At 26.4% G+C, this 14,384-nt stretch overlaps 3 protein-coding genes across 3 annotated transcripts; 2 read left to right on the forward strand and 1 right to left on the reverse strand.

Annotated features, from left to right (window-relative positions):
• Positions 1–2,012: 2,012 nt before the first annotated feature.
• On the reverse strand, positions 2,013–2,726 carry EIN_423270 (actin, putative; the record flags this gene model as incomplete). The annotated part of the gene is made up of 2 exons (XM_004261009.1): positions 2,013–2,156; positions 2,508–2,726. The coding sequence occupies 2 exons, from the start codon at positions 2,724–2,726 to the stop codon at positions 2,013–2,015; spliced, it is 363 nt and encodes a 120-aa protein (XP_004261057.1).
• A 3,214-nt stretch (positions 2,727–5,940) lies between these two features.
• Positions 5,941–9,996, forward strand: EIN_423280 (DNA double-strand break repair Rad50 ATPase, putative; the record flags this gene model as incomplete). The annotated part of the gene is made up of 1 exon (XM_004261010.1): positions 5,941–9,996. One exon carries the CDS (start codon positions 5,941–5,943, stop codon positions 9,994–9,996), a length of 4,056 nt encoding a protein of 1,351 aa, XP_004261058.1.
• A 1,619-nt stretch (positions 9,997–11,615) lies between these two features.
• EIN_423290 (hypothetical protein) lies at positions 11,616–12,626 on the forward strand (the record flags this gene model as incomplete). The annotated part of the gene is made up of 1 exon (XM_004261011.1): positions 11,616–12,626. The coding sequence occupies one exon, from the start codon at positions 11,616–11,618 to the stop codon at positions 12,624–12,626; it is 1,011 nt and encodes a 336-aa protein (XP_004261059.1).
• Positions 12,627–14,384: the final 1,758 nt, after the last annotated feature.

The raw sequence follows: 14,384 nt of genomic DNA on the forward strand, positions 1-14,384 counted from the left end.
AATTTTCATGTGGACCAAAACATAATATTCATCAAATACAAGTCTTAATATTTTATCAACAAAAATAATTGATATTTTCAACTTAAATCTATATATTGATTGTTTAAAATTAATACAATTGAAAAGTATTATTTCTATTTATTTGAAACTTAATTTTGTTATAATACTTTATAACAAAACATACACTAAATAAATATATAAATATAATAAACCATATAATGTATATCAATAAATATTATTTGAAAATATTTTACGTGTATTAGTTTTATAATAATCAATTTTTTATAATAAATTGTCTCTGATACACACTCATATGATAAAATGTGTTGTTATTTTTTTGAACAAAAAATGGTAAATTGTGTTTCTCTTTTGTATATTTTTATTTTTAAAAGCAAAAAGTAAATATTAATCAAAACATTTAAAAAAACAATCTTTCGTGGAAAAAAACAAAAATTTGGTGCCTCCTGGTCCCTGGTTTATGATTTGGTCACCAGTTTTTCCTGTATTTGTACACCCAACTTTTCCATATTTTTTTATCCTATTTTTCGTTTTTTTGATTTTTCCCAAAAGTGCGTTTTTAATTTTTGCTGCTATTTTTGTTTTTATCCTAATACCCCCAAAAATTTGCAAAAACAAGTCTAATATTCGTAAAGTGTACAACGTTTATGGACTGACTCTATATGAAATTAAACAGTAATAAATATAGAAACGAATGATAAATTGTTGTTTAAAAAAAATATAGTTATCGAGCAGGATCTTTTAAAATATACTTTATTAAATGGGTGTCAAACTTTATTTCTAAAATAATTCTGAACCCAATATATACGTAATTTGTATTAACATATTATGATACATTGATTGAGCTGTTTTGAAACAAAATACAAACAATTAAATATAATAAAAATAAATAATTCAATTTTGTTACACCCAACTTTTCGGTAGGTTCATATGACTCCGATCAGTTCTCTCTCCAAACCATCTCATCGTCCAAGTAACCAGTTTCATGTATTTAGCTATCCAGTGAGTGTTCACTTTCAAAAGATGCCTTTCCATGGTTTCTGTCACTCATTAAGTCTTTCATGAATGTCACAACAACATGTCGGAGGAGCTTGTTGAAACAATTAAATATAATAAAATATTTAAATACAGTCAAAGGCGTCAATTTGTCGTGATGATAATTGTCAAACATGTTTAATTGTCAAACAACTGGCCAATCATTTTGGTTTACAACAAATTAATAATTTGTTTTTATATTTGTAAATTTTGTTGGATTAAAAACTATATTAGTTATAAAAAATAAATTTCAAAATTAAAAAAAATAACAAAATTTACTTATTTACAATTAATAGATACGTTTTTCTGTCAGATATACGACAATAGACGCTTTTGACTGTATTATCAAAAAACATTGAAAATTATTTAAAAAAGAATAAAAACCAAAACTAAAAAGAAGATATAATTATTATTCGTTTCTTAATAACAAATTTGTTGACTTGTCTCTAATCGATTGTATCATTTTCATTTTTATTAATTTAATATTATAAGGGTATTATTTACTTTTAAAAAAAATTAATCCAAATAATAACAAAATTCTAATCTTCAAAATGTTTTAATAATAATTATGATTAGTATTGTATTTTTATTAACCCTTCGAAAACCAAAAATTTTTATTTTTTTCTTTTTTTTCAGAAAAAAATTTCAAAAAATAATTTCACTTTTCAAAAAACTGAAAATAATGGTGACTTTTCATGAACAATTTAGAATGATTTTTGATTTATTCGATAAAATAGTTCAACTCAAATTCAAACTTTTGAATTATTTATAAAACATTTCATCATTCATAAACTCAAATTAATTGGTTTTTGTTAAAGATTCGTCCTTCAATCAATAAAATATATAATTTAACAAATTAATATTAGTAATATAAATAATACGAAAATGAACTGTTTTTGTAAACAAATAAAATTGTTAATAAAAAATGATTAAATAATATTATCAGATATTCAAGTTTTTTAAAAAACAAAATAAAAAACACTTAAAAAGTGTGCAAGATTGAGGGTTTTATATAACCAATAAGATTGGTTCAAACCAAACCAAACCAAAATAAAATAACAACATAACAAAAATAATGTTGTCGAAATAAAAAATAGATTCCACTCAAAGTAAAAATACTTAGAGAACCAAATAACATCAAAATATTACGATAAAAACCCACTACTTACTATTAATTCTGTTTGTTATTGTATTAACACAACAATAACATTAAATAATTATATTATATGGTAAAAAAAACTCTATAAAACATCAATTTAAGTCGAGAAAAATAGCTGTTTTGGATACATTATACAATGTGTGACAAAAGAATAATAAATTGTATAGACTTTTTATTATAAACGAACTATAAAAATCAACTTGTGAAAAATAAAAAAGATAGTAGAATTATTAAAATTGTATGATTGATTATAACAATAATTATAATAATTATTAAAACTAAACCAAATAAACACCAATATGAATATAATTAAATTGAGCCAAGCATGAACAGCCTTGATTATACTTATTCGTTTTTCATTTGCATTTTTCTCCTTCTCTAGTCTGTCGTTAATGCCTGGGTATATTGATGTTCCGCTTGAAAAGACGACGTTTTTATACAACTGGTTTCTGATATCGACATCACACTCCATGATTGAGTTGTAAGTTGTCTCGCGAATACCTGATGCTTCCATACCAAGGAATGATGACTGGAAGAGTGCTTCTAAGTGTGTGATTATTTCTTGCCAATGGTGATGACTTCACCATTTGATAATTAATGTGATTTTTTGAGTTCTAATGATGTAGCAGATTTTTGCATTTTTTCGTCAAATCAAATGCAAGGCGGCAAAGTTATTTATAGTAATAAGTAATTATTTTTTTGAATTTTTATTCCAAATATAACAAGAAATTTGTGTGTTATTTCACACAATTATTTAATGTTGATTTACGATATTTATTAGATATTCAAATGTTTTTTCGGGATATAAGGATTAAAATGATAATTTTTGATTACAAATTGGTTTTGCACATTGTTGTTTAAAATAATGCAATTGTAAACAATAAATTTATCCATAACAAATCTTGAAATAACCACTCAATAATCGTGTTTATTCAAATTTATATCAAGTATTTTCTTTTTTTATCATAAACTTTTTTGTTGTGTAGCAAGTGACGTTGTTTTATGTAAGATTTAATTAGTACTTTTAATTAATTTAAACCATTTCATTGTTTAGCAATTTCCAAATAAAAACGCAAAAATGTTCTTTGCATCTAAATTGTTAAAATAGTTTATATTAATTAAAAATAACTATAATTGTCTTGCATTATTAAAACAATTGAACAAAACGGGGTAACCTTACTGTATTTAATTTTAAAATTTAAACAAAAAAATCTGTTTAAAACACAAAACACAATTCGTTACAAAATCAATCAAATAAACAATACATTATAAATTATCTAATATTTTTAACTATAACTGTTAACAATATTATAAATGACAATTGTTTGCCTATTTCTTATTGATCCATTGTCGTGGAAAAACAGATAGTTGTTAATTTATAATATTCTTTAAAATTATCTATTTTAAAACAAAAATATTTAAATATTTTTGTTATTAGGTGTGTTTAAATAACATTATTTTACTATTATTGTCATTTAAAAAATTAAATTATTATTTTATAATTATTATATTATTATTCTAGACTCTATATTATTAATGGTAAAATAATATTAGAAATATAGAATGTAATCGATTTTAACATCCAAATAATTTAAATTGTTATCAATATAACAACTACATCGATTATATCACACATGATCATTTTGTTGATCATTCACTAAACCAGCGTGTTTCTGTTTATATAAATTAAATGCTTATTTGTTTTGTTTTAATTCAAACTGTGTATTTCAGTCAAACACTCTTTATAACAAACACTATGTATCTTCTATAATAATAACATTATAAAAAGGAATGATTATATCATTTTTTGTTATAATTATACATAAAATACAATATAGTTTTAATTGCACAACATTGTTATATCATTGTGATTACTTATCACTTCGATGACATCACGTTGTAGTAAAGATATGATTGTTGATGTGTTATTGTGTCAAAATTATGTCTGTTGATGGTTACTATTATATATAACAATCATAATTATAAAACTATTATAAATAACATGATAAATTATTAACAATAAATTGATTTATTTTATTATAAATTATAATTTAAAGTGTCAACTTTGGTATATATTTGTGTTGTCTTTACACTTGTGTTTTTCTTTGTTTTTCATTATCTCAATACATTTACTATAAGTTTATTGTTTGTTGCCCAAAAATGCATAATTTGAAAATGAATAAACAGTAGCTGCAAAATAAACAATTATTTACCAAATACAAATCTTTATATTCTAAATAGATTGCATAAAACACGTTTTGCCTTTTGTTTTTGTTTGAAAATGATAAAATAATAAAATTACAAACAATAAATTCATATCTTGCTTCCTCGACAGTGGCACTCAATGAATTTCAACGGATGATCACAAAACCTCGTGGTGATCAAAGTTTATTTAAATGCGACTACTTTTATTGTTAAAGTTTATTTTATAAATTTTTCTCGATTTTGCGATTTTTAATACTTTTGAAATGTATTTTACTTATCTTTTGTTTATTTTACACTTATTTTATTTAAGATTTATTTTTCAAAGTCGGAACAAACAAAAGTGTCTTTACGTCTTATCTTATTTCTTTTACAAAAAAATAGTAAAACCCAATTTTTTAAATTTTTGTATTTTTCAAAGTTTACAAAAAAATCTGTTTATTTTTCCCTTGTCATTGTTTTTAATTTCACATTGAAATTTCTATACACATCAAAGTCTATGCTTTATTATTTTTTCTTTGTTATTTTATGATGCAATTGATTTTGAATATTCCGGACCAGTATGTTTTATGATGGCAATTTGTTCTTTGTTTTATTTTATAATTAATTTTATTATTGTTATAAGTTGTAGACATCTCAATAAATGTTTGATCTGACTTTTCCATTGAACCGTGGCTTGTTTCTGAAAGGATCAAGCAAAAAAGTGAACCTTTGTTCATCCCAACTTCAACAAAAAATTCACTTTTTACTATAATTTATAACAATTTACCATAAAAATTTACTAGAGCCGTCGTTTTCAGGGTGTCTGGCTTTTTTTGAAAAAATTAAAGAAAAAAAGGTCACATTTACATTACAATTGACTAAAATTGTTTTTTACAAATTTTGATTTTTCCCTTCCTCGAAGGGTTAATTAAACAATACATTATTAATAATTTGTTAGGTAAAATAATAGACAAATCTGTATATTTGTTTTCAACATTATTAAAACATCAATTTTTTGAATTTTTAATGTAAAATTTGTATAATTATCATAGAGTTTAAGGTCTTTATTCGTTGTCATAACAAAGAAAATGACGATTAAAATAACTTTGAGTTTTGTTCTTTTTATATCACTTCAAAAATATCAAGATCTTAAACATTAAATAAATAAGTTCAAAATGTTATATTTCAAAAATTAAAAATTTCATGTGTTACCGAAATTAAAATTATACAAAAAATTAAAAAAAACACAATGAAATTAGTTATAAAGAATTAATAATAATAATATTTGTTTTAAACATATATGAAGTATCAACTTTTATTAATTTGTGTTGAATTCATAAAAAAATGTTTACAATGTTTTTGTTTGCAATTTCAAAACAATAGTAAATTCAACAAAAATACAAAAAAAATCATTCTGTAAATGATTACGATTCATTTTTGATCTATTAATAACAATTATTGTGTTGTTATTTTTCGTAAACATAATCAATTCCAATCGAAAACATATATTTAAAGAATTTTATAATCACTGTATTCATCAAAAGATGTCATCAAGTGCAATTGCGAAATACAATCAAACGAATGACTGTGATCCTGAAAGGTCATGGGGGTATTTAAAAGATGGCAATGAATGTTTTGAACAAAAGAAGCAAGAAATAGAAAAGGAAGGTAAACTTACGACAGTTCAAGAAGCGAAGGAGAAAGCCATAAAAACACACAAGAAAGTCTGTATTGATAGAGCTATTCAAGTCATTTCAAATTCATCTTGGCGGTACAACACAATAAAAAGTGCCATCACAAACAATGATTGGCAAAATTATGAAAGTAACTTAAACTTTGTTCGTATGAATTTGGATCAGCCTTTAGTTAAAGAGACCAACTTGACAATTCTTTCATTGAAAAATGAAATTTTAAGAATCAATCCCAATCTAGCCGAGTTTGTGAATTTTTATTACACAACAAATCACGATGAAACGATTGAGAAACTAAAGAAAGAATCTGATTTTGTTAAAGAAAACACCGAAATTGAACGTAAAATTGGGTTTTTGATGAGAGCAAATACCTATTATGAAAGTCTTGATGAAGATCTTCAAAACATAAAAACCTTTATTGAAACACACCAAGAACAATACACTAAAAAGGGTATTAATTTTGAAGAAAACATTAAAACGTGTGAGTCGAATATTAACACTTTATTGGCTATGAAAGTGTTCAGTTCAGTGTTTTATGGTGTGAGAGGAAAAATGGACACACTCAGACGTAATTTGAACAACAAAGAGAATAACCTTGAAAACGATTTGAAGTCAATTGAAGATGATATGAATAAAGTCGTTGTAAGTTCACATCCAAATTCTAGTTTGTTAAAAATGAGAAATAAAATAGAAACAATTAAACCAGAGTCTAAAAGGTATTATCAAATGTTTGAAGAAATTAAAAAAGAAATGCAAGAAAATAAAATAATGGAGGATTCTATGAAACAACAAACAAATGTGGGTACTCCACAAGTCAATTACAGTCAACCACAAAAAGTTGTGCAAATGCCCACGGTTATACCACAAAAGCCATTTGTTCAACAAAGTAAGCCAGTCATTCAAAATACTCAACAAACAGTACAAGCAACTCAAACAAATGTTCAATCAATTAATAAACAAAGTGATTTATCAAAGCAAAGTGCTCAACAAAAAGTAATACAAACAACACAAACAACTGAAATAAAATCAGAAGATGTGAATAAAATTACTCAGTTGAGAACTCAAATTAAAAAGTTGGTCGAACAGATCACCACAAATATTGATAAAATCAAATCACAAAACAAATGCTCAAATGTTACTCAACAAGAGTATCAGGACATTCCTCAGCTCCTTCTAAAAGTCTCACTAAAATTAGACGAAGTGAACAAAATAGAAAAAACAACTGCAGACCAAAACGTCAAAGTAATTTGTAGTTCAATTAATACCGAAGATTTGAAAAGCATTCAAAGTGATTTAGACGAAGTCCGTAGTGGAAAATTGAAGGACAAACTCGTCGAATTGTTAGAGCACAGACACCTCTTAGAACTCAATAAATGTCTGAACAACTTGTACTCTGCAGAGTCGGAAAAGACGATCAGCCCATACAGCAAAATCGCAGTGATAGTGAAACAGGCGGTTATGTTTACAAAGACGTTTAACTTCCCCAATGAAAGCATTCAAAAAATTAATAAACTTTTTGAAACCATAGACGACGTCTGTGAAGACAACAATTTTGATTTTGACACTCTAAACGCACTCAATGGGGCTTTGTGTGGAATTGAATTGTTGACTGGAACGCATTATCTACCAAAGAGAATGGAATACCCAAATGCTATGATCAAAGGATATGTCGAGTCGAAAATAGACGACTTGCGTCTGAAGAATTACAGCGTTTTTGAATTTGCCAAAAATCTCAATAAATGTCCAAAAGATATTCAAAAAGATGTGTGCACTTCGACGTACAAAAATCACCTCACTAAGTATTTTACAAAAGAAAACGAAGCGAAAAATTTTGAGATGACAAATTATATGAAGAAATTTTACAATTTTTGCTTTGGGGAGAATTTTGAAGCAAAAAGTGAAGAAAATGACAAAAAAGAATTTTTAGAGGAGTTGAAAACCATTTCCAAAGATGAAGAAAAAGAGGAGTTTAAAAAGACAAAACAGTTTATTTTAGACTTATTGGGGTCTAACCCAGATATCATGACATTTGCTGATATTGAGAAAGAGAAGGTAGGAAGTTACCAAAACATCACTAAATTCATGGAAGATACAACACGACTACTTTTCTATGTTGAAATGGTCTATTCTTTCTTTGATCTGAAATTTACAGATTTGCCTGTTTTTATACAAGAGAAAATTAAACTGTACAACACACTTATAACACTCAAGGCGTGCGGACAAATCAAAGTAATCAAAACACTGAATGAACAGCAAAATGTGAATAAAGTGTATATTAACTATAACAACAATTTAATACTCAAACTCCAAGGAATCATTAATTCTTTAAAGCCGTTATTGGATAAGACACTCCAAAATAAATACGTTGAAACTGCTATTAAAAATTCATTAAATGAAGTTCTGGTGGATCAAAGCAATTTAGTGCTATATAAAAGTGAACTTCAATTTGCCAAGAAATTGTTGGAGACTTTGAAATTAAAAGTCTCAGGAAGTCTGAATGATAAAATTCAAAGCAATTATATAGCAACTTTTCTGAGGTCACAATACTCACATCTTCAAGAAGTCAGAGACTTTGTTACAAAAATAGACGCTTCAATTTGCTCAGAAAATTCGATGGGATTCTTACCAAACATCATGTCTATTGTGTCTGCCAGTGTCCCTCTGATAAATCGCACCCCCTCTACCGACGAATCACTTTATTTTGCATATGGAGGGTACAGAGATTTTGACTCTTCTTTTATGAAAATTCTTGATATGAGTCCACGCACATCATACAACTACCGTGTCGCACTGATCAACTCAAATTACTCACTCTTTAATTCTCTCATCTGCAAGAACCACAACGAGATGTACCAATACGCCAAATTGATGGAGGAAATTGATTATAACATGGAATTGTCATTCACACAAACATTTGAAAAAGATTCTGACCAATACATAGAAAGGTACGTCTCCACTATTTCAGACTATTTGGGGAAGAAATACTGCGAAAAATTGTATGACGCTAAAATGGGGTGTTGCATCGATTTACTCGCGCCTTTGTTCACTTTTGTTGGATACCAACTTGACCTACCAATGAATATCAAAGCTAAAATAGTCTTTGGTGCAGCACTTCCTGGGTGTAAATACATCTCAAAGTTGTATTCAGAAACCGATGTTAACAAGGAGTACTCGGTGTTTGCTTTTGAGAATGTGTACAAAAAGGAATACGAAAAGATGTTAAAAGATTACTCTCCAAAGAAGATTGGAACAACCGAATTTAAGATGATGAGTACGTCACAATCTGATAACAATACCAATAACGATGCAATGGCTTTTGTGGTGTATAATTTCTTTAAAATTCGCATCGAAAAGTCTTTCACTGAAAAGTGCGTCAAACCACTCAAAAATATAGTGACTGATTTATACAAAGAAATGTTCGGGAAATACACAGATAAGATCACTTTAACTGGAAATAATGAAGAATTTGATGTCACTAAAACACCAAGTGGGTTTGATATAAAAGCTTCCCTGCCCGGTATTAAATTGTCCAATACTTTTCATTGGAATTACGGCTTTGACAGCACATTCACGTCTTTAATTTTGACATATGATAATAATGGAAAGTGTTACAAATATGAAGATGGGTATTTCTATTGGGTATACAAAAACTACGTTGTCTTTAAAACACTCAACAAACAGAAATTCGAATTTGAGCAAACTAATATTAACCTCCCAAGTGACTTACTTGTGATGATTTCGAATATCTCTAATATGGACAAACAATATAAGGACGTTGATCAGAAAATCATTGAACAACAAAAGAGAGACAGAATCTCAAATGCACAGTTCCAGGATCATTTAAGACGAAAAGAAGAGGATGACAGAAGAGAAAGAAGTTTCAGAGCTATGATGAATGGTCATCTTTAATTAATTTAAACCATTTTTAAGTCATATTTTTTATAATGATTTAATTGGTGAATGGTTTTATACAATCAATAATTTTTAAACTATATAATATAGTAAAGTATAAAACACAATGATAATTATAGTAAAATTATCATAAAATTAACTATACGTTATAAATATATATATAAAATTTTAGAACCAAATGATTTTTATATTATTCAACAATTTAATAATAAAAAATAAACTATAAAGTATAGTATACTATTATTCAGTTTAATATTTAAACAAATTGTATTGTCTTGAAAACTTCAATAATAAAAGATGAGTGCAATTAACTATCCAATTCTTCGTGGATGTGTTTTTGGAAATAATCGTGTTGGGCGTGAACGTCTATTACAACGGTTGTGTTATGACATGTTTTTGAGTTGTTGTATTAGTTCAATTGATGATCACAAATCTCACAAACTAATAAAATATCAAGACAAAACTTTTGATGTGATGTTATTTAAAATGTTCCATGTACACACACTGAATCAAGAGTTGTGCATCAAACAATCAAATTTTTATATCATTGCTTATGCAATAAATGACGCTGAATCCTTTGAAGATGTGTGGAAATACAGAAAAGATATTTACAAAGTTTTGGAATTGGATGATCATGAAGAAATACCTTTAATTCTCTGTGCTACGAAATTGGAATTGGAACCAAGTGTTTCTTCTCATGAAGAAATCAAAATGATGAAAAAGTGTGGAACTACACTGTTTTACACCTCTGCTAAAAAAGATATCGGTGTTCAAGAAATGGGGTACGGCTGCGTTGCAAACTATTTTAAAATACAACGGAGAAAAGTAAAGGAAGATAATATACGTCAGTGTGTTGTGATGTGATTTACAGTCATCTTAAAACATTAACAAAAATCGTTTTTGTATTTAAATGAAGTTATTGATATTTTTAATTTTATTAATAAAACACATATTTGTTTGGGATTAAAATTTTATATAATTATTAATCATTTTAATGTTAAATCAATAAACAATATAATAACGCCTTAAATCAAAATATGATGTGGTATAAAAATGTTTGAATTTATAAGAAAAAAGGATATTTTGGTTAAAAAAATGGTAATGTTGGTAATTAAAATGTATTATAAAATCCTCTTTATTTGCAATTAATAAACTATCTATAATTATTTTTTAAATTAATTAATTATTGATTATTAAACATATGATAAAGTGATGTTCAATTATAAAAAACATTTGTATTAATTATGATATAACATTTGCGTTACTGTATTATAATATACATGACACCAACTTTAATTATAATTATATAGTATATATATTAACAACAAATAAATTGGATTAATAATTGTTGTCTTGAAAATAACAAAAATTAAAAAATGTTACGTTATTTGATAATTAGGGTTTTCTTTAAACAAATATTGGTTATTTAAATAATCCTTACCTACTCCAATAACGCAATAATTGTATATAATAAAAGTTGAATTGTAATCAATTCAAAAATCATGTCGTTTACAGAACAACTTGATCAATATAAAGTTGATACAAACGATTATATAGAAAAAATGAAAGAATTTCATTCGCTTGCAAGTAAAAATGTGAACCAATTTAAAGAAAGAATGCCTCAATTCGATTGTGTATTTAATGAAAATAACACCAACAGTATAAGTATTAAAAAACTAAAACAAAGAAATAAAAATTATGAAGATGTTATTAAAAAGAAAGTCACTGCTCTTGAAGGTTACTATGACAGACTTCAAGAGGCTATTTTACAAAGAAAAAATTTCATATCTACCGTTGAAAAGCAAAAAGAAAAAATAGAAATGGGCTTGTTAAAAATTGAAGAAACAAAACAGAAAATAATAAATGATCTCGAAAAATTGTCTAAAAACAATGACGATGTTATTTATGAAATTTTAAAAGCAAAAAAGAAGAGCAAAGATCTCGAACTTGAAGTATTAAAACGTAAAATCTCGAGTGTTGAAAATGATTTTAAAGCAACAAAAACCGATTGGGAACAGAAGTTGGTCAATACCGCGTCACTAATTAACGAGAAGAATATAAAAGAGCAAAAAGAACTTGCGACTGAACAAAGAATATCTTCCATTACTACTTGTGTTCCTTATTTAAGTAAAAGAACTTATATTATTAAACAAATAGAAAAACATTCAAAAACAACTTTTTCACGAGTTGAAGATTTGTCAAAAGATTATCATTCTATAAATAATTTAATTTATAACTATGGTTATAATCAACAAAGACGATCTGCTTTACTTTTGTTTGTGAATTCAAATTGGAAAGTGTTTGGTGCTTTTATTTCAAATCAGCAATTAGAATCAAGCAAATCATTTTTATTTAAAATTGAAAACGAAAAAGTAATCTTCTTTGATATTAAAGCAGGATATGAAAAATATGATTTTAAAATGAATAACAATACTCTCTCATTTGGAAATGAATTTGAAGTTCCAGACTTAAAAATTGTTTATGAGACTCAAGAAAGTTATTTTTCTGGAAAGTATACATCATATTCAATAGAAGTTCTTCAAAATGTTTTTAAATATGATGGTGAAATGAACGCGTTATTTGGAATGGATAAATGCACTGGAACAACTTCATACCTTTTTTATTAAGTAAGTTGTATTTAAAAATTTGTTATTAATTAACTACAATTTAACATATATATAATAATTTATATATATAATAATTTGTTGCAAACTTCTTTATATTTATTGAGAAATGAAAAAAGGTAAAATGATATGCAAAACTAACATACTGTTATTATAATAATAATTAAGGCCCATCATTAATCGTTATAATGAAGTGAAATGTCCATTTTATTGTTTCCATATTAGCAATGAATAACTGTTTTACACAATACACTTTTTATTAAAAATTATTGTCATTTTTTTGTTAAAAACTATATAAAGAAAAACACAAAGCTACAAAACAGGTCAGTTGAGTTGGAAGATAACGACACTCTTTGGAGTAAAATTGTCATTATCAGTCAACTCGTTTTGTTTGGCGGTGTTTGTTAATTGTTTGCAATAACTTCCCTTTTGATATATTTTGTCCACACGAATATCATGACCATCGCCAAATCCAAAGAGATATGGGTCTTATTGAGAATATATATATTCGTTTTTTCCATAAATGTTATTTTCACGTTTCCCGAACTTTTTTGGATTCAAAGTTCCACCTCTCACAAGTGAAAATATGTAAGAATTGCCACTATTAAGCCATTTGTTAACAGCATCGATATTTCCAATGTACACGCCACCAAACTTGTTGTGATTTGTGTCTTCTATTAAAAAACACAAGTTGCTTTTGTTCATTACCTTTTTAAAAAACACAGAATTGTTAATTGACCAGTCGTCTATATTTGAGTCAAACACAACACTCGAAATCTTCATATTTGTCAACTTCTCAAGACTGTCTTTCTCTTTAAGTGTGATGTGTTCGCGTTCCATTCTTTCTTCTTCTTCTTTTTGTTTTTGCTGTTCATCTTCGTGTTGTCTTTTTGAATTGATGAATTTCTCTGATTCAATTATTTGATTGATTGAGTTGTTTTTTGTTTGGACAATTTTGTTGATTTGGTCTTCAAATGGTTTTGTGTCTATTGTACATTTTTTTCAAGAAGTGAAATTCTGAGATTGCATATCTCACACAACTTCTCATTGTCATTACGTGTTGAATAAGCAGCCATTTTATGTTTAATATTGTTTGAAGTGTTATCTAAAGTAGTGATAATTGTGTTGAGTGTAGTTATAAGGTTTTTTTCTCTTGATGACCTCATCAAGTTTGTCGAAGTATCTATCCACATTCTCAATGCGTTGTGCAATATCAAGTGACTTGTCGTCAACGTAATTATATTCCAATTTTGGCACATAGAGGTTTGACATTGTTTTTGCAGCGTTTATGCAGAGTGTTGAAAGTGCTGTTAACTCGTTTTCCATTTTTATTAATATAAAGTTTTATTTTTTATAAAAATAAGTAAAAATAATTTAAATAAATAATAATTTAAAAAAATACATTATATTTAATTAGTTTTTTTAAAGTCAAATTTGTTTAATCGAAAACAGATTTTATATTCTAAAGAGAAAGGATGGACATGGGGACGAAGGACGGGAATATAGGCCGAAGGACGTCCTTTGTGGTTTAAGGACGTCCTCCCGCTATAAAAGACGTCCTTTATGTGTATATGGTGTCCTTTCTATTATTTTCGTGTCCGCGGCATTTTTTATTCATTATCGAAACTATATAACGAAGTATATTTTTATTATAAATATACAATCAAAAAATATAATTATTTCCAAAAATAAATTAATTCAAAGACAAAAACTATTTAACATGTAATTTTGTTATATATTAATGGGTTATAATAATTTATC

The sequence above is a fragment of the Entamoeba invadens genome, assembly GCF_000330505.1.
Source record: "Entamoeba invadens IP1 unplaced genomic scaffold scaff_1105074724689, whole genome shotgun sequence".
In the NCBI taxonomy this organism is placed as follows: Eukaryota; Evosea; order Mastigamoebida; family Endamoebidae; genus Entamoeba; species Entamoeba invadens.